The following is a 21,130-nucleotide window of genomic DNA, read 5'->3' as shown; positions in this document are numbered from 1 at the left end:
GGAGTGGTGCTGGCGCCTTTTTAGCGAGGATACGGTGGCAGGTACAGAGGGACTTAAATTCAACTCTGCTCCTCACTGGCAGCCAATGGAGTGACTGGAGGGCGGCCTTGGAGTTCGATCTTTTTGGGAGGTTTAAAATGAGGCGAGCTGCAGCATTCTGTAGCACCTGAAGTCGATTAATCGCTTTACAGGTAGCTCCCAAATAGAGTAGGTTGCCAAAGTCCAAGCGTGAGGTGACTAGAGCATGCACCAGCGTTCTGCGGGCGGCCGTAGGGAGGAGAATTAGGACTTTCCACAGAGTTTTTAAAATGCTGAAGCACATGCCCGTCACCCTGTTAATCTGTGGTCCGAAAGACAGATCAGTATCTAGCCAGACCCCGAGATTTCTGACTTCTTTCCGAGGTGTGGGGGCCTCGCCTAGGCATGGTGGCCACCATGCTGACGTCCAGACAGATGGGCTGCCTCCCACCACGAGCACCTCAGTCTTGTTGCCATTTAATTTCAGGCAATTAGTGGACATCCAGGTTGCAAGATCTTGCATGCAAGCCCTGAAACTGTCCATAGCAAGACCGGGTGCACGCGAGAGGGAGACAACCAGCTGAGTGTCGTCGGCATAGGTAACAATTTGTAGTCCGTGTCCCACTACAATTGGAGCCACTGGGGAGACATAGAGATTGAAAAGAGTTGGGCTCAGGGACGAACCCTGAGGAACGCCCTGACCCAATTCTATGTCTCGGGAATAGTGGTCCCCTTGACGGACCTGGAAACTTCTCCCCGTTAGGAAGGATTGGATCCATTGGAGTGCGGCTCCAGTTATACCTCCATCATTCAGACACTGTAGCAAGGTGGAGTGAGCTACAGTGTCGAATGCCGCACTCAGGTCCAATAGGATAAGGGCCATAGTGTGATTATGTAGTGTAGTGTAGTGTGTTATTACTCCAGGTCCAATTACTTTAAGGGACACAAGCTGCTAAAATAACTTTCCCATAGGGAACACAGTCCCTGGGATAGTGGTCTACCGTTTCTTGCAAACCATGATCTCTGTGATTGTAGCCATATTAATTGGACACAACATTCTACAAATCCCTGCGACTGAAGATTTTGAGATGCAAACTATTAGTACATAGGTCACATTGTAAAATCAGAGACACCTCAAAAAAGGCAGTGCGCAATTTGCAACTCATTTTTTTAAACCTGTCTCTTAGTATATCAAGAAACATTGGCAGTGTAGTATGAAGAGGTATATAACAACTACTTACAGTTACTTTCAGCCGTGGCCCGTGCAGGTAAGAGCATTCAGGCGTGATTTCGACAGACAAGGGAAAATTAATTATTTCTTTTATTTTTCCTGGTGGTGGTCTGTCGAAGTCTCCCAACCTGGACCCACTGCCCCACCTCTCTTACCTGCACGGGCCACAGCTAGTTATTTTTAAATATTGTTTATGAGGTGGAGATATAAAGACACCTACTTGGCCAGGCAGAAGAACATCCATCGGAGTGCATTTACTATTACACTGCACAAAGTAACACTTGGTTTATAATTCATGCAACTGAACAGAGGCTTGGCTTTGTTGGTTTATAATTTTTAGTTTGTTCCGTTTAAGTCCTATATCACGTGAAGAAAAGTAATAAAACTGTTTTCAAAAAAACAAAAATGAATGTCTGCTTTGAACCAGTCATGCTGCTGCAACGAGCCAGTGTTTCCTTCATAATCTTACACCTCTCAAGAACTGAATCTGAGGTGCTTCTGTTAATCTACATGGGAGGGCAAACTGAGTCCATGGTGATGAGGGACTGCCACGTGAAGAATCCCCCCCCCTTCTTAAGTGATGTCAAAATGGTAGAGTCAGCTGTCTTCTTTCTTGGAGCTGCCACAATCTGGTTGTGGGAGACCAAGTGGAATGTCTGCATTTTAGAGGGGTCCTCTGGAAGAAAGGCTTATGGTTAACCAGAGGCCATGACTGAAGTGCAACACGAGTGCGACACTGATATGGGTTCGAGATGAGGTTTCCCATAACACATCAAATAGAAAACAGGGCACAGACCTCTACCCTTGTTCATCAGTGTAGGGAAGGCACCTAGTGGATTGGATTTAGAGATTTTGAAGTGCCGGGGTAAGGTTTCAGCTGAGTGACATCATAAAGCACAGAGTTATTTATACATTTCACTAGCTCGCCAATCGAAATGAAGCAGCTCTAAGGGACCATGCCAGAAGCTGAAAGTAAGGTGAGCAGCACCACCCCACAAGATAAATTCTTTTATGTGCACTCTCAGTCTCAGGAGAAGACAAATCACGGTGATGGGCATGCCATCCAAGTGACAATAAGTGTTTATGCCATCCGTGAACAGACTGCATAAACAGACGGATAACTTTCATTTAAGAATTGTAGCCCTGGAGGACACGCTGGTGGGGATTGAAAAGCTAGCTATGGGGTCAAAATTACTTTCCAGGCCTTGGAGCAGAAGGTAATCACAGACGACAGCCAGGTGCGGCTCTAGGCTCATGGCGCCCCTGGGCAGGGAGCGTAGGTAGGGGGCCCCGGAAGAGGGGGTCCGGGTGGAGCGTGGAGGCCAGTGAAGAAGGGGGGGAAGGGTGTTTGGAAGTGGAACAGAGGCTGAGACCGCCAAATTCCCTGCCAGGGGTCGCCACACAAATATGTATCCATCCTCAGAGGATTATTATATTAAGGATATATATTGCGTGGTGGCCCCTGGGGGTTGGTGGCCCTGTGCAGGTGCACAGCTTGCACATGCCTAAGGCCGCCCCTGCAACAGCTTCATGGCAAATCAGCAGCATGCAACTAAGAAATCTACTTATTTCCAGCCATGTGCTGTGACATCCATATCTTAGCTCCGAGACATATTTGAACAAGAAATATTTGAATGGCTGGAGAATAAGCAAAGAGCCGCTGCCCTTGGTCTGACTGGCTGGTCGGTGTCTGAAAGAGAGGATGTTCTAACATAATCCATTTAACTTTTTTTCTATGGCTTCTCAGAAACACCACTGATCAAGGCGTCTGGAGAGAGCAGCAAAAAACTCATACAAATGTGAAACGAGCAGACAGTGGTGATAAATGTTCTCATCAAACTTTGAGATGAGAACTATTGCCCAATCATGTTGAAATGGGTGACAAGAATGAAGAAGTGGCACATAAGAGCGGCAGAAATTTCTTTTTTTATTAGCATGGTGACTGTGGCAAAGAGGGAAGCCTTACATATTTCAAGAACTGATTTTTGCCAAGCAGGAAGATCAGATGGGTGATCAGTTTCTAGCTGGACAGAGTGGTGGTAGTAAATAGGCTTGTGGGTTACTAATTTGGGCGAGGGAACAATTACAAATGTAATGAATGCACCCTGGTTAAGTCACAACACAGTTCTAAGATAAAGTTTGCTTAACTCTTAGTAGGAGTGGTATAAGCAATAAGCACTTCCCCGGGGCAACACTTATTAAGATCATGCAATAAAATAAAGTAATATAATTTCCGAAACAATTTAGGAAAATAGTGAAGAATGTAATTAAAAAAAGATACTTAAAAAGTCAAATCGGATAATTGGAACTGGAGATAAAAATGTATCACATTTTTTAGGCTGACTGTGATGGAGAGGGTTTGGGCAAGCCAAGCAAGTCACAATGGTAATTTATTTTGTTGTTCTTAGGGCTTATTCTTTTTTCGGAAGTTCCACATCCTCCAGCAAAGGTAGGCAAGAATATGAAGAAAGCAATAGCCCCTTTAAGTCAGATATGCTGTTATCGAGTTCCCGCTAAAGCCACTGTTTTTAGCCAAAAGCTCAGAGAGGGACAAAACAGAAAGTCATAGCCACACACTCGCTTCTCAGCTGGGGTAGAATAGAAGCCTCACCCTAGTCCAAGCCTTGCCTCAGTCCTTCAAAGTTAGTCACTTTTTTGGTTCAAAAATCTACCAGTGGGTAAGGCTGACAGCAGTAAATATTCTGGCTTCCGCTAGGCCTGATATTATTACCACAAGGTCCAGCTAACCCAATCAGTGTGGCAAAAAGCTCCGCTTTGGACAAACCTGTTTTTCTTGCCTGCATCACCATGGAAGCCTCAGCGCCGTGTTCCAGTCTTCCAGAGGTGGAAAAATGACGAAGTCCTTCTTCCTACAGCTGCTGGAAAAGGCCAGTCTTGATTTTCATGAAGTCCAGAGGTTTTCTGCTTTTCGCATTTATAGAGCAGAAAATAGGCAGCTGATTGACCCTAGAAGAACAGTCCCAGCTTGTGGGTGGTAGGAGGTGTATGTGAATCTTCATTCGTGTAGCATTCAGGCAGTGTCTTATTTTTCCAGGTAGTTCTTCCGAAGACCAGACTTGTTTTGAGCAGTTAGTGGTGAAGTGTCAGTCCTATTCTGTGCAGCAGCACATGATTGGAGAATTCCTGCAGCCAATCCTGACTACTTACTTACAAAAGTACCACCTCCTTTTTTACTACTTCCTCTCATGGCTTACTGCAATCTTCTCAGAATCCCTCAACTGATATGGCACATCTTTCAGCTACAGAAGCTGTAGCACCTCCTCTTGCCTATCTCCCAAGAAAGTGGGTTCTACCACACTCTGTCAGTGGTAGACCTGGTTCTCCTTCCTGCTGGCGATCTAGATAGAGAGTCTCTGAGAACCAATGGCTGCTGTTCCTGGAAGCATCATTTGGCATTTATAAGTCAACGGATGATATGTGAAAGCAGCAATGTGTTCTAGCAGCTCATCCTGTTCTCATCCCAGAAGGCTAATCTATGGTAGGTGACCGCTTGCTGACCACTCCCATGCTTTTCTCCCACCAGAGGCCGAGCCATTATCTTCCAGGAGGAATGCCGTTAGCAAGCCAGCCAAGGCTATCCATGGAGCATCTGCAGCAGGGATGAGAACCAAACTAGTTCTAAACTAGTTTCTCCTCAGTCAGCACAAAGCACACATTCCCAAATTCACATATCCACTAAATTTACCAAAAATCTACTTTTGCCTCTTAATTAGATTATTTAAACTAAGTGAAAATAAATTTTATACATTGTTCTATAATTTCCCCATAATTAGCTATGAAAAATATCTCATTCATAAGTAGGCATGATGCAGGGAAAATGCAGCTTTATCTACACATTGAAAACAGTTCCCTGTGAGAATTCACTGGGAGGGTATATTTTTCTCAAATATCTAGTATGTTTTAAAAAATATATATTAACCACCCAGTCCAGTAGACATACATGGGACACTTTAAAGTGACTTAGCTAATATATAAAAACAGATTTTCTACATGTCAAAATCACTTTCTCTTGCAATTTGACACTGGAGTGTTTTTAAACTACAGCCCATCCCAGATGGCTAAATTATGCTAAGTGATCACTTGTTGATCACAACGCTGCTATTCAAGCAATCCATTGTCTTTCAAAAGGAATGCCATTAGCAAGCCAGTCAAGGCTATGCATGGGGCCTCTGCAGCAGGCCCGAGAGCCAAACAAGTTCTAAACTAATTCCCCCTCAGGCAGCACAAAGAACAAGCTCTCGAAGTCACGTTTTCACTAAACGTATCGAAATTCTACTTTCGTCACTGAATTCCATTTTTGTAACTAACTGAAAAATACTTTTGGTCATTGCTCTAAACTTTTCCTATAATTACCTATGAAAAAATAGTTTATTCATAAGTAGCATGGCATTGGAAACTGCAGCTTTGGCTACACAGTGAATACTGCTTCCTGTGAGTATTCACTGTGAGGGTATACTTTACTCAAATGTCCAGTATGCCACTTTTTTATATTTAGAGCCTAGTACTGTGGGTTTACAAGGGACATATTATGGTAACTTGGATAATATATCAAAATAGATCTTTCTATATTTCAATTGCTCTTTTTCTTGTCATTTGCCACTGGAGTGGTTTTAACTGCAGCCTATCCAACACACAATGGTGTTCCCTGCAACCACATAATTAGTTTGTTCTGTGGGTGGCGTAAATATACACTACAGATAAATGTGTTGCTCCCATTCACACATCTCTCTTTAAGAAAGTGGGCTGTTAGTTGTGAAGGATGCAGATGCTTCCCAATTGCTAAGTCTTTACCAGTCTGTCCACTGGGAACCAAGTACCCCAACTTAGCACTTGACTCTCTCAGGGTACCGAGGCAGAGCAGTCCAAAACCTACTACTACTCCGGGGAGGTGGTGTTGGCTAGTACCGCAAGTACACACCAAACAATACACAATAAATCATTGGTCAGTCGAAGCTTTTGCTTATAAAAAGGAAAGTACTATATTATACACACTACTCACTACTACGCATTAAGTTACAAAGGTACATGAAGGTGGGGGTGGAAATACCTATGGTGGGACCTTCCTAACAGTTCATACCCCTAGTGAGCCCTGAACTCTCCAACCTCAACCCCCACATATACTAGATAGAATAAAAAGGGAAGTAGTTATGACAAGTTATCCCAGGGTGTCAACACATTAATAAAAGCAGAAATATCCTTGGGCATAAAACTACCACAGTGATAAAAACTTCATCAAATAATGCAAACTGTTTAGCACATTTAATGCATACCTGGCATGCGGTGCTCATATTCCGTCACAGGCAGGACTGGGGTAACCATTCGTGTAATTTGACCACTGGAAAATTCCCGACGTCTCAACTGCAACTGTTGCAACCAATACATCATAGCTTCCTTGTGCACCGCCTGAATGTGCATGAAACAGAAACTGGAGGTTAAGTCTTGTCTATGGAAAAAATACAGCATACCACATTTTTGGCATATATTGACTAATGCACACAAGCCCCTCAAATGGATATTTAGCCCTGCGGGTGTGAGGAGAATACAGAAATGTTCTCAAAAGACAGAGGCCCAGATTTATCAAGGGCTTGCATTGCCCTTTTGTCATGCAAGGTGATGCACACCCTTAACTGAGATTTACTATGCCACTAAGAGCCACCTAGCATGCTCTTAGTGGCACAGAAATTCTGCAGTAAAGCAAAGTAGTGCAAGTCGCTACCTTGCTTTGCTCTTTGTGGAGAAGGCGTTCCATGGGGCGAACATGGGTTTTCCCATTCATTCACCCATGGTTTTTGCTGCATTCTCAAATTTACCAAGATTAGTAAACCTGGGAATGTGTCAAAATGTTATGCTTTCCAAAGTGGGGCGTAAGGTGTCCCTTCCTGCATAAAACAATCCTGGCTGTAACACAGGCTCCCTTGCACCATGCAAAAACAACAGTTGATGGACAGAATGCAAAACAATGTCATGCATTCACCCCAGTACAGAGATCTGGGCCTAAATCAATCGTTTTTTTGCTCACCATGCCATTCCAGTTTGAACCCAGCCATATGCAAATCAGTCTTGACCCTTTGCCACATGGAAACAGTCCAGCCCAAACTGCCAAGCCAGGTCCTCCCTGGACTGGAAACAAGCATCTTAGGAAGGGTTTCGGGCTTTCAGCCCTCATCAGCCAGGATAGCTTGATTCCAGTGGCATGGAGAGCACAGGACTCATGTCTGAGCATACCCGTCCCACTCGGGGTGACAAATGCAAAAACAACAGTTGATGGACAGAATGCACAACAATGTCATGCATTCACTCCAGTACAGAGATCTGGGCCTAAATCCATCGCTTTTTGCTCACCATGCCATTCCAGTTTGAACCTAGCCAAATGCAAATTAGTCTTGACCCAGTGCCCCATGGGAACCGTCCAGCCCGAACTGCCAAGCTAGGTCCTCCCTGGACTGGAAACAAGCATCCTAGCACTGGTTTCGGGCTTTCACACTCATCAGCCAGAATAGCTTGATTCCAGTGGCATGGAGAGCACTGGACTCACGTCTGAGCATACCCCAGTACAGAGATCTGGGCCTAAATCCATCGTTTTTTTGTTCAGACGTGAGTCCCGTGCTCTCCACGTCACTGGAGTCAAGCTATCCTGGCTGAAGACAGCTGATAGCTTGACAGGATCAAGGCTGATTTGCACATGGCCCATGTCTGAACTGGGGTGGTGTGTTTTCGCAAAATACGATGTATTTATTCCCAGATCTCTTTCTAGGGTGTATGTATCTTATTGTTCTGCTTTCTGTCCTTCAACTTTTGTTTTTACTTTGTCACTTTTTGTTAGACTTCTATGCTTATACATGAGTCCTGTTCTCTCCACGTCACTTGAGTCAAGCTATCCTGGCTGCATACGGCTGATAGCCTGAAACTGGTCCTAGGATGCTTGGTTTCGGCCCAGGTGAAGACATGGCTTGGCAGTTTGCACTGGACTGTTCCCATGAGGCACTGGGTCAAGGCTCATTTGCATATGGCCATGTTTGAACTTGGGTGGTGTGGTGCGCAAAAAAACGATGGATTTAGTCCCAGATCTCCGTACTGGGGTGAATGTATGACATTGTTCTGCATTCTGTCCATCAACTGTTATTTTTGCATTTGTCACCCCGAGTGGGACAGGTATGCTCTGACGTGAGTCCCATGCTGTCCATGCCACTGGAGTCAAGCTGTCCTGGCTGAAGACGGCTGATAGCGAGAAACCGGTCCTAGGATCCTTGATTCCGGCCCAGGAAAGACATGGCTTGGCAGTGTGGGCTGGACTATTTCCATGAGGCACAGGGTCAAGGCTGATTTGCATATGGCCATGTCTGAACTGGTGTGGTGTGGTGAGCAAAAAAACGATAGATTTAGGCCCAGATCTCTGTACTGGGGTGAATGTATGACATTGTTCTGCATTCTGTCCATCAACTGTTGTTTTTGCGTTTGTCACCCCGAGTGGGAAGGGTATGCTCAGATGTGAGTCCAATGCTCTCCACGCCACTGGAGTCAAGCTATCCTGGCTGAAGACGGCCGATAGCCAGAAACCGGTCCTAGGATGCTTGATTCTGGTCCAGGGAAGACATGGCTTGGCAGTTGGGGCTGGACTGTTCCCATAAGGCTGATTTGCATATGGCCATGTCTGAACTGGGGTGGTGTGGTGAGCAAAAATACGATGGATTTAGGCCCAGATCTCTGTACTGGGGTGAATGTGTGACATTGTTCTGCATTCTGTCCATCAACTGTTGTTTTTGCATTTGTCATCCCTTGCACCATAGCACAAGGGTGCCCACATTGGTACTGGCAGCGCTAAGTGCGCCAGCACAAAGAGAGAGCTGGAATACACCATATGTTAGTAAATATGGTGCATTCCTGCTCTCTCCATTTGATGCAGTGCAGCAAGTTGTCTTACTGCATTGCGTCAAATATTGGTTAATCCTGGGCTTTTGTGTCTGCTAGCTCTCTCTTGTCAAATCATGGACAAAACCATGCCAAACTCAGTATGAGAAACACCGCACCCTACAGAATGCCCCGGTTACTTACCAATACCAATACTTCAAGTCCTGGTCTTCCAGAACTTACTCCTGGTTCATGCCCTCCCAGAAGTGAGATTCATTATATTTTGCTCTCTATTGGGTTTGTATTTATGGTTGGTATTTCAACAGGAAGTGATGTTACGGTTTTCCCTTTTATGGGATGGCTGGGTAAATGGCAGCCATATTTGGGGAATTATTATTTGTTAGTAAGGTAATATGGGGCATATTATCAAGAACGGCGATAAAATTATCACCCTTTTAGCGGCAGGAAACTGCAGCTAAAGCAGCGATAATGGACTTGATAATATGCTCTTGTGAATTCCCATAGCAGCCCAGGTTCTGGTGTTAATCATTTTATCGCCGTTCTTGATAATATGCCCCTCTGTTCTGCAGTTTGAAGATATATCTCATGTGTGAGGACTGGGTCAAGGAAGACGAATAAGGAGGGGATCAAGCTTTGCTACTTCTAGAATGAACTTTAACATAAGGCAAAATACTAGAATCAGTATATGCAGAATAGTACTCTCACAATCATGGGATTTTCAAATAGGGAAATTCCACCCCTGCAGTCACATTTTCAGAATCAACAATGCTGGGTGCCTTTGTTGTGGACAGCACCAAGTGAACATTCACAAACACATTAGTTTATGGGCATTCATATACCCTTTGCAGACTGCTTCATTCTTTGGAAACAATCGCAGAGGGCACTTCTGAGAAAATTTGAGGGTCTCATAAGGACGGGAAATTAGCTCCAAAGGCTAGAGTTCTACCATACCTGCTTACTAGTCAAGCATCCCCTCTAGCAAGCACTTCTAAAGTGCAGTGCACCGCAGCAATGAGGCATGTTAGCCACAAAGTCCACAAAATCCAACACTTTTCAGACACCGCTTCCCGCTAACAGATAGCCAGTGCTTTGTCCTATCAAAATTTACAAGCTCTACAAGAATATGGAGTAAATTTGTGAAAAGTAACTAATCTATCTACAATTTAATATTTTTGTACGCCATTCAGGTATATTACAGAAACAACAGTAAATCAGCCAAACATCCACAGCATGTGGCATCACACCAACACAATGTGTTTCAGATCAAAGCAGTGTCTTTTCTGACAGAGTTGCAGGTGTGTGAATGATTAGAGAGCCTGCATCTCATGCTCTCTTCATTAGACTATATTTAAATTAATTTTACCTTCGGGTAAAGTCTGCGCTATATAAAAACGCATAACACCCTACAGGAGAAAATCTACTACTGCGTTTCCTAAAGGTCTGAATCAAGCTTCATGTCACTAAGGGCCCGATGTAGGTAGCCCTTTACCGATCCGAATCGGCCGAAAATACCGATTTTCAGCCGTTTCCGATCGGTAAAGGGCTACCGAGATGTAGGGGCACATTTTCGGTAATTTTACCGAATCGGTATCATTACCGAATCGGTAAAGTTACCGATTCGGTAATATGTACCGAATCGGTAAAATAATTACCGATTCGGTAATATTTACCGATTCGGTAAAATTACCGAAAATGCAATGTAGGTAGGCAATGTACCTTCTGCACATGGCTTACAGAATCGGTATTTTACCATGGAATACAAATCCATGGTAAAATACCGATTCCGGTGTGCATGCACATGTGTGCATGCACACCTATGTCATGTGACAGGCAGACCTGCCCTTAGGGCAGGTATGCCTGCCACATGGCACCTGTGCCTGTTTTGGGGGTGCCAGAGAGTTTCAAATTGACACCCCCTGCACCCTTGTGAATTCTTTAATTACCGATTCGGTAAATACCGAATCAGTAATGCCTAATCATTCCTATGGGCTTCAAAGCCCATAGGAATGAATGGGCATTACCGATTCGGTATTTACCGAATCGGTAATTAAAGAATTGTTAAGGATTCGGTAACGAATCCAGATGTTGGGACCTACATACCATTTACCGATTTTGAAATACCGAATCGGTAGGATTCGGTATTTCAAAATCGGTAAATGGGATTTACCTACATCGGGCCCTAAGCTACTTACCACCAGAGTCACTGATATTTTTTCCTCCCAATTAAAAAAATATCTTCAAATAAAAAGCATCAATATCCAATCATAGCCCAAAACCAATTAACATATAATGCTTTGTCAATAACTATTCCGTATCAAACAAAGCTAAAAGTCATTGAAATCACTCCAGTTTTAATTCTGTTTACACCGAGAAACCTCAATCCAAGGCATTTTGAAATGCCTTGCACATGACATGTATAAATACTACAAAGACACACTCAGTTACCCTAGTTCAATTCGCTCACACAGCAGAGATTCAATCTGCCAAGATTAGTGGAGAGCACAGGATAAGAAATCCCACTCATTTATGACCTTCGGACCTTGACCCAAAGCAGCTCACTCTAGGAAACCTTTGTCAACTCTCATGAAGGTGTACCCACACTTCCACACCAAATCCAGGAGCAGCACAAAAGGGCAGCCGCAACCAACCTGGGACTTCACATTGGAATAAAATGGCGATAACTTTGCAAAAGCCTCTACCGACATTATTACCCTTGCTGTTGTGTTAGTCCATAGCAACTGGTTATCGGGTCCAGTAAATCAGCCAAAATACAAACATCACAAAATGCATGATTTCTGAATGGAGGACTGAGCTGGGCTGGAGGTACCCTACTGCCACTTTCACCTAATCCAGATTTGGGGTGACTAATAAAAACATCTTAGAGTGGATCAGTTAACCTGCCTTGAAATTAGAGTAGCTTTTCGTTCGCGCAATCCTACAATCTCATGTTTTCCAACCGAATATCAGGTATGCACAATTGTACAAAAATATTCATTAATGCTGGAAAAATATCATTTCCAGCACACTAGTATCAGTACTGGAGCCAATTTCAACACATTACAGAGTAAGTAAGAGTAAGTGACACACATCTCACTAGCATGCTGCAGTGACACTTAAGAGAGTGAGTTCACCGATTGTTGAATTCTAAGGATGGTGTGAGAGGCCCACAGACCCCTAAATTGCTCTTTCGCCTGTAGAAATGGTGTTCGGTTCAACATTTAAGATCTCTGCTACTGCTGAGGATAAACATGCTACAATTCAGCAAAGAGAGCATAAAATAGGGTTTTTAGAAGATCACATAAGCATCTTCGATCTGTCCTCTTCTTTGTAAATGTAGCCACCTTCTACTATGAATCTCTATAAAACAGCTGTGCATGAAGAGGCTGAAGAATTAAACTTGAAAATTAACATCGTGGACAGAAGCCATAAGCAATATCTGCTCCACAAAGAGTTACAGCAGTAGGTTTATCTGTGAGTACCCTCCAAAACTGTCAATATGTTTTCTTCTTGGTCTCTGGACCTTTTATTAGTTGCATGAGAGGTAAAATGGATTAAACCTAAATTTCATATCACAAGAACAGTGTAACAAACAAGTCACACAATAAAACTTGTACTACTGAAGAAAGTTAAAAGGTTTTATTACAGACTCTGAAACAAAGTGATATAGATGAGTCTAAGAAGCACATTATAGAAATATAGCATCACAAGAATAAATCAAATCCCCTGATGAAATTTAGTCTAAACAATAGAAAGCACACCAAACACTCAGTGGATGTGATACAGAAAATGAGAAAAGGAATCTGAACATTTTTTTGCAGAATTCGATCCTCCTGCCTAGTCATTAGTATCTCTGATAAAGTCTAACTTATCCTACTCTGTACTAGCTTCAGGCAAACCTAGTAAGCTATGGAAATCAGGAGTTGGTGTCAGCATTATGGAGTCGTTCGTAAAAGTACTCCACATCTAAAGAGTAGGGGCACAAAGCCACACTGTGAGAGGAATCGCACGCATAAGAGGTCTGTACCTTGTGAAATCCTAACGGTCTATGCTATCTAGCTAATTATACAACATCTATTAGCACACAAAACAATCAAGATAAGCAGCGTCAACATTTTCCAGTACATTCCCACTTTACCCAGCTCTTCTCCCACACTTTCAACTGGGCACATTCTATTGTCCTTGAGCATCCCTTCTCCACCAAGAGAACTTGTCTCCCACCTCGTTAACGTGTCTTCTTAATAATCTACATTTGTAAAGCGCGAACAATCACCCACCCAAATGGGTCTCTAGGCGCTGGGGGCCGTCGGGAAGATTAAGCAAGCTATTGCCCAGAGTCACATGGTGCTGGGCTAATCTGCTGTCGGCGCCGGGGATCGAAACGTGAGCCCCCGGTTTCTGGAGTCAGTCACCCTGGCCGCTGCGCCACACCTCTTCCTTGCAGAGAAATTCCTCCTGCACCTTACTGTCACTACAAACAAACAATGCCTTGCTCTATCTACCGATGCCTTGTATCTACAACTGCAGAGGAGAGAATTTTCAAGCAAAATGATTCTCACGTGAAAGTTAAACATTGAAATTCAAAAGCTTCAGGCTTTGAGGTATGCTAATTTAGCACAGCAGTTAAAGTGCACTTGATGTTTTAATATACGTACATGCATATTCACAATTAAGACACATATGAAACAGCATTTGTAATAAATCATGACTACATAGAATGGTGTGTTACATATTAAAACATTGGTATACTTATGAATGACAACTAACTTTCTACTAAAACACACGTCAAATTATTCTATTAGGTATCATAGAGCATTTCAGGAATACATTTGAAATCCCCATGTTTATTAGAAAATTAGAATACACCAAATAACATAAATGCCTATTTGCATAAATCAACGTAAATAAGTGATGTGTAAGGGTGGAGCCAAACGAAGCTGCTCCAGCTGCATAAACAAGTAGAAGGTGCCCATTTCTATTGACTTTTCAGCCTATGCAGAACAGACATCCAAAAGGTGGGTCACCTTCATGAAGATGGTATAGCTTATAAATATACAGATGTTCAAAATATTATTTTGAAAACATAAATAGTACCAGCATTTTAGAGTACAACATTACAATCTGACTATGCATAAGTCTGCATGAAGATAGCTGTGGATTGTAAAACAGACAAACGTAAAATCACTACACTTCAAAAAATATTTATTGGGCAAAAATTCAAGCAGGTTGACTGACACAAGTGTTGGGCGAGCAGGTTAGATATGAACTATATGAATGTGAGAATCACGGCACCTATTACATATAGTGCACATTATCCTTGTTTTCGCTACAGTGCACCTTCAACTGGGCGCGCCTGGTGCAGACAAAGGAAGAGGTTCAACAAGAATTGGTTTTGTTGCGTAAGTCAAGTTATTTGAACAATGCTCATAGATGCAAGTAAAAGCAAATCAGCTCTCTGATACAGGGAATAGTGTTTAGTGAGAAAACAATTGCTCAAAACACGGAAGAACGAAGTTATATGTTCAAAAGTATTGTATTGTACATATTAATACAAGTTTGATTCTTTACAAAACTGAATTACTTCATTCTTAAATTATTTCATACATACATAGCAAGACCGTGATAAACAATTTTGTGACTTTTTGTGAATAGGTGCTCAGTGAACAGGATAATATACACAGTGCGGGAAATAAATCTATACAGATTTATATATAGGTATAATTAGGGTTTGGTCAGATGATGGTTTGGTCTCAACCGAGGATTCCTTTGGTTACTGTGGGAATCCTGGTGATTCTGTACCTATGGATTCGTCGACGTTTCGACCCTGGTGTGCCCCTGTAGGTGGTCACGGCGGGTCTTTCTCAAGACAGAGGGGAAGGGGGGGATGGTTTAAAGATCAAAGCAGGGGTGCCTTGGGTTGATCTGGTATGGCTCAATGGCCTCTTGCATCTATTGTGTGTGTCTCGGGACTCGGGGTGAAGCTCACTCTCTGGTGCCGAAAACCGCGCAGATCAGAGGACTCATTTTTCATTCTACACCCTTGTGGGAGATAACACTGTAACTGTAAGGCATGATTTATTTTGTGTCAAAACCTACCAGGCAGCGCTGCTGTCTGGTTGCAAAAAGACTTCTAGTGGGCATTCTGAAAGCTCTCAAGGAAGTGCATTCCATCCATTGCTAGCTATTGGCTTTGTGGTTAGTAGCTCACATTGTATGGCTTTCTATTTGCTAACTTTATTTGCTTTAGGATTCCCAGCATGTCTTTGTCCCTCCCATAGAGTATAGCCTGTCCACAATCACTTCTTGTATTCTTCCACAAGTGCTCACTTCCTGTACACAGGCCTTTAAATGTTGTTCTTATCTTGTCACATTTGCTGCATGTTCAAAGACAGACGACAAATGTCAGGCTCTGTCTTCCAAAGGAGCATGGTGCTTACTATCCATTCTCTGGTTTCAAAGTGAGAAGAGCTATGTGACAATCCAGCTGGTTACTGAGAAACAAACGTTTTTTTCCTGGCACACATTTAAATGTCTGGAAATAAACTGAACAAATATTTCAGAACAAGTCTGAATTATGAAAGCAGAAATGAAGCACAATGTTTGTAATTCTGAAGTGTGATGGAAACAAATATTTTAATACGATCAAAAGATATCAATACACTAGGCAATGCCATTTCCATACATTATCATTTGTGCGCTTTAGAGTTTTATCAGTAAAACCGTATGTGTAAATGTAATGGTCATTTCAATTAAAAGTGTGTTGTCTACAATGTGTTGTCTGTAATGTCAATGTGCTAACATACCATGAGACTCCACTCTATGACACTCTACTCTACGACATGTGGGCATGGTAATGAGGTGTCTTTTGGGGTATCGAATTTTAGGGGGTACCCCAAGCTCACTCAAGTATGATAAAATAATTATTTTTGTGCTACAATTGTAACAAATTGTACATCGCAGGCCCAGGCAGTTTAAGCAATAATGGCCCCTCATACAGTATTAGAAATCATGACCTCCTGGAAAACGTAGTACATGAGAGGCAAGATGGCCGCGGACTGATTGCGGTGGACGGTCGTATCAGCCCACTCTCCTCCCAAGGAGTAATCTGAACACATGGCAATATGAATAGGTCTATTGAGCTCTCCTACCTCATACAAGAATCGGCTCCAGTACGTTGGTTGTGCAGGGCTCGGAAAGCTTTCGCGGCCCGGCTCCTTATCTCCTTTTCTCGGAAGATCCGTAAAAGTGGCGCCGCAATGGCACCGAAGGGGATCAGGCAACTGAAGGAGGGGGATCCTCCAAAGCGACCGCCGCCAGAGAGCGCCGGTAGAGAGAGAAAAGATGTACCAGCGCCGGCTTCACGCACTTCATTCCAACTGTGGAAGAATGTCGGCAGATAAGCGGAGTCGTCTCGGGGTAATGGCACCGGGAGCGAGACGCAAGTTGTCAAGGAAATGCCAAAAGATACCGCAAGCAGCGGTACCGGGAAGAAATCTCTGGCTGTTGCTATCAAAGATTCTGCGCTTCGACAGCCAACACTGAGAGAAGCTTTCTCAACAAAGGTACCGGAGCTTTCTGCACTGACAAGCGGTATGGTAGAAAGTAACACAGAGCGAATCAAAGACACTGGGAACTTGGTAGCTGGGCAACAACTGGGGCATAGACAGAACATGCAAGGAGGCGAGGCTGTAGCATACGCAGACGGAGATGCAGCAGGGGACAAATGTGTGGAGAGTACAGTTGGAGTAGCGATGAACACACAACCCCAGTATGCAAGTAAAGAGGCAGGCATGAGTACTAATAATGTTGGAGCCCTAGTAATCTGCTCTGAAGGGGCCAATGGTACACTCAGAGGAGGAGTAAACATTGAGGCAGGTTCGATGGAGGCCGGCAGGGGTAGAGCTTCAGCCCTTGCTGGTGGAGGTATCCCAGGTACGCCGGATGCTGAACGCTTCTACTCAGTAGAGGAGGACTCAGATTCTTACCTCTCAAGCGAGGGGGAAAGTAGCCTATCTCTAACGTCGGACTCTGGGTCAGAAGTCGCAGCAAAGTCCTCAGTTCATAGAGCACCACCAGGATACAAAACTCTACAAAAACCTAGAAAAAGGGCCAAATCTAAACTGAATTCCTCACATAGCCCCCCTGCACAAGGCTCTGACTCGAAGCTTTGCTGGGATTACTCAGCTACCTCTCTGCTATATCAAGAGGATGCAGACGAGGGAGCCCAGACTGAGGGAAAGGAGACGGAAAATACTTCTCAAACCCCATCACTGGATCTGCTATACATAACCTTTAAACAAATGCAATCGGAGGCTAGATCAGAGAGCCGCGAGCTAAAGTGGCGGCAAAAAAAATGCAGAGCTCCATGAGAAAAATGAATAAACTCTATGAGGAAATGGCAGATAGAGTATCTCGCGTAGAAGAACGGACTGGCAGATTGGAAGATGACGTTAGTCATTGGCAGGAATTTAAAGAAGCCCAAGAAAAAATGTCAGAGGACATGAGATGGAAAATGGAAGATTTCAAAAATCGCCAACGGCGCAACCTTATAAGACTTCTGGGGGTGGCGGAGGGACTGGAGGGACAGGATGCCAGGACGGACATTTGTAATTAAGTTGTTAAAGGAAGCATTCCCAGATATCACGATATGGAACTGGGAAAGTGAGGTACAAAGGGCACATCGGTTTCCTCTAGTACAGAGAAAACCTTATGGGGCCTCAAAGGACACAAAACCCAGAGCCATCCTTGTATATGTTGGCAACTTTCTCGCTAGGCAGGATATAATGGACAAAGCAAAACCAGAGGCTAGGCGGACATTTGAAGGGATTTCCTTTTTCGCACGACCCGACTTCTGCCACGTCACAGTGGAGAGACGGTGGCGGCTCAGACAGCTGATTACACCACTCCAGAATCTAGGGCATGAGGCATATCTATTATACCCTGCTAGGCTGAAGACTATTGTAAAGGGGCATGTAAGGATGTTAACATCCGAAGTGAAGGTACAGGAATACATTCATGAGCTGAGAAAGCAGAAAGGTGGCTAGATAGGCGAGGGCTCAGTTGCCTACCTTACTTTTCTCTGGTCTAAGGTCAGGAATCGTACACTAGGGAGTTACACTGGAGGAGGGGGGGGCGGCGACCACTGCACTCACAAGCTGTTACACATAGGTAATGAGTGACCTATTTGTCCGTAGGAAGGGAGGGAGGGTAGGGTGGGGTGGGAGGGGGATTTTGGGAAGGCGGGGGCAGAGAGAGAAGAGAGTAATCACGCACAGGATGCACAGTACAGCACACAGAGCACAAGTTCTACAGTATAACTTAAATTGCTTTTTTCTGAGTTTGAATATGTTGAATATGTTTAAGGTACCGTCTGTATTGGTTGGCTGCATATTTGTTATATTTTAATGAGTTGTAGAATTGAGACAATCAATATATGCGGACTTAATGATGTCAATAAGAGAATGAGATTGGCTGCACTGTTTAAACCACTCCGCTTGGATCTGCCTTGCTTACAAGAAACACACATTGCGGGTGCAAATACCTCTTGGAACAGCTGGGGTTATCGCTATTAGCAAATTCTAAACAGAGATAAAGGACAAGAGGAGCTGCAGTTCTGGGGAAAAGCAGAGATGTGAAGGTTGATAGAAAGAAAGAAGACCAATGGGGTAGGTAGGTGTTGCTTGAGCTAACCTATAAAGGGGAGAAATTCACGTTGGCTTCTATATATGGCTCCACTGAGGATGACCCAGAGGTGTTTCAATTCTTAGACTCAGAGTTGGCTTGCTGGCCGGAACCCATAATCTGCTGTCGGGATTTTAATATCCATGGCCCGTCAAGCTCATTCATTCAAACTGGGGGGCAATACACAGGGAGGAAGAAGAGAACACATAGAGCGCTGACTGACTTAGTATTACATAACTCTTTGATAGACCCTTGGGCTAAACTACACCCATTAAAGGAGGGTAGCACATTCTTCTCTGCTCCCCATAAAGTTTTGGTCAAATTAGATTACTTTTTGATATCTAACTCTATGATTGGTGGTACCCAGATTGAAAAACAGCCAGAAATTATTTTGGATCATAATCTTCTGATTTTAACAGTTAAATTGGGTCAGGGGCGTAGACAAGACATACAGTGGACTTTCGAGAGGGCATTGCTTAAGGACGATTTATATATAAAGCATATGAATATTTGGATAAGGAATTTCTGGGAGGAGAACAGAGGGACTGCAGACCCAGGCATCGTAAGGGACGCTTTTAAAGCTAGTGCTAGGGGAGAGACACTGAGCTATGTACTTCCTAAACAGAAGTTCGAGAAAAAGAGGGCAGAGGAGTTAATCAAAAGCTTGATCAAAGCTGGAGAAGAGTTAAACCTTGGCATCCAACTGCATGCACCATTAGAACAGCAGCTTCTAAAAATTGTTGCTCTTAAGTCAAAAAACTTAGAGTGTATTGCTAGCAAAGCTGCAGTGAATTATCTAATCAAAAAAGAAAATGCGTATGAACTGAGCGAGAGGGTGGGCCATGTACTAGCCATTCGAACTCGGAAGAGGCTTTCCTCATCAGATATTAAGGAGATCATAGATGAACAGGGTAACGTCGTGTCACAACCGAAGAGGTAAGGGAAGTTTTTAGACGATTCTACACAGATCTCTATAGTCTAGATAATGGAAATGAACAAGTGGATATATTAGGGTATTTAGGTAATGTTCCAGCACCCTCCCTCCCTGAGGAGGAGAAGGTGGCTTTAGATAGACCATTTCAAGTAGAGGAAATCATAGAAGCTTTGAGCAGTCTGCCCTCTGGAAAGGCTGCTGGCCCCGACTTGATCCCTGTGGAATTTCATAAAGTATTTCAAGGTGTGTTGATTCCAGATATGTTTTCCACTTTAACTCAGGCACAGCAAGGGGAGTCGGTTCCCATTTCATGGGAGGCGCTGACATCATGGTAATCTTGAAGAAAGGGAAACCCTCATCAGTTCCTGGGTCCTACAGGCCAATTACTCTAATGAATGTGGACACAAATTTTTCTCCCAAGAAATTGGCAAGAATTATTGAGAGCATGGTTAGCCCGTCCCAACATGGTTTTATTCCAGGCAAAGGCACTACCCAGCATGTCAGACAAGTTATTTCTTTGTTCGACGCTGCGGCGATCCCGGGAGACCCTATGGCAGTATTATTCTTAGACGCAGAGAAAGCGTTTGATAGGGTCTCCTGGGACTACCTCTGGTTCGTAATGGAGCAGTATGGAATAGGGGAAGGTCTATATAAAGGCTATCCAGTCTTTATATAAAGAACCAACAGCCAGAATTAGAGTCAATATAGGGCACTCGGCGCTGGTCAAATATAGTAGGGGGACAAGGCAGGGTTGCCCCTCATCTCCCCTGTTGTTTGCACTATATATGGACCCACTGCTCCGAAGTTTAGAAGCTAATATCAATATCCCCCCATTAAGAGTGAGTGGTAAGAAATTTAAAACTTTGGCTTACGCGGATGACGTGGCCATCTTAACCTCAAGTCCAACTATAGCAATCAGGGAGGTGGAATTCGAAGGTGAACGGTTTGGGAGGGTCTCAGGGTATAGAATTAATAGGTCTAAGACTCATGTTGTTAAAAGCCCGCATGCAGATTGCAATGATGTCCGGGTAGTCAGCGCAGCAATATACCTAGGGGTTGAGATATCTGCAGAGCTAGATAGGGTCGTGGAACTGAACATCGCTCCACTAATAACAAGGGTAAAGCTAGACTTGGAAAAAATAAATAACCTTCATCTATCCCTAGTGGGATGTACTAATGTGATCAAAATTATAATTTTGCCCAAATTTCTTTATTTTTTTAGAGCTATCCCCTTATTTTTCTGAGAATAAATGGTTTCACGCATTATAGTTAATTTTAAATAGGTTCATCTGGGCACAGGGGAAAACCAGAAGGGCATACAGGTTTATTTCCCACCCAAGAGAGAGAGGTGGTTGGGGGGCACCGGACTTTAAGCTATA

The 21,130-nt window shown here is 43.6% G+C and overlaps 1 protein-coding gene across 1 annotated transcript in view; it reads right to left on the bottom strand.

Annotated features, from left to right (window-relative positions):
• Window positions 1–21,130, bottom strand: part of TBC1D2 (TBC1 domain family member 2) — a 516,269-nt gene that overhangs the window by 424,901 nt on the left and 70,238 nt on the right. Inside the window, exon 3 of the mRNA XM_086961651.1 lies at window positions 6,541–6,673. Coding sequence (XP_086817777.1) covers window positions 6,541–6,673 — 133 coding nt within the window. The remainder of the gene's footprint in view (window positions 1–6,540; window positions 6,674–21,130) is intronic.

Source organism: Lissotriton vulgaris, chromosome 3_1 (genome assembly GCF_964263255.1).
Source record: "Lissotriton vulgaris chromosome 3_1, aLisVul1.2, whole genome shotgun sequence".
In the NCBI taxonomy this organism is placed as follows: domain Eukaryota; kingdom Metazoa; phylum Chordata; class Amphibia; order Caudata; family Salamandridae; genus Lissotriton; species Lissotriton vulgaris.
Note: the sequence above shows the minus strand (reverse complement) of the source record. Positions and strands in the feature narration are given on the sequence as shown.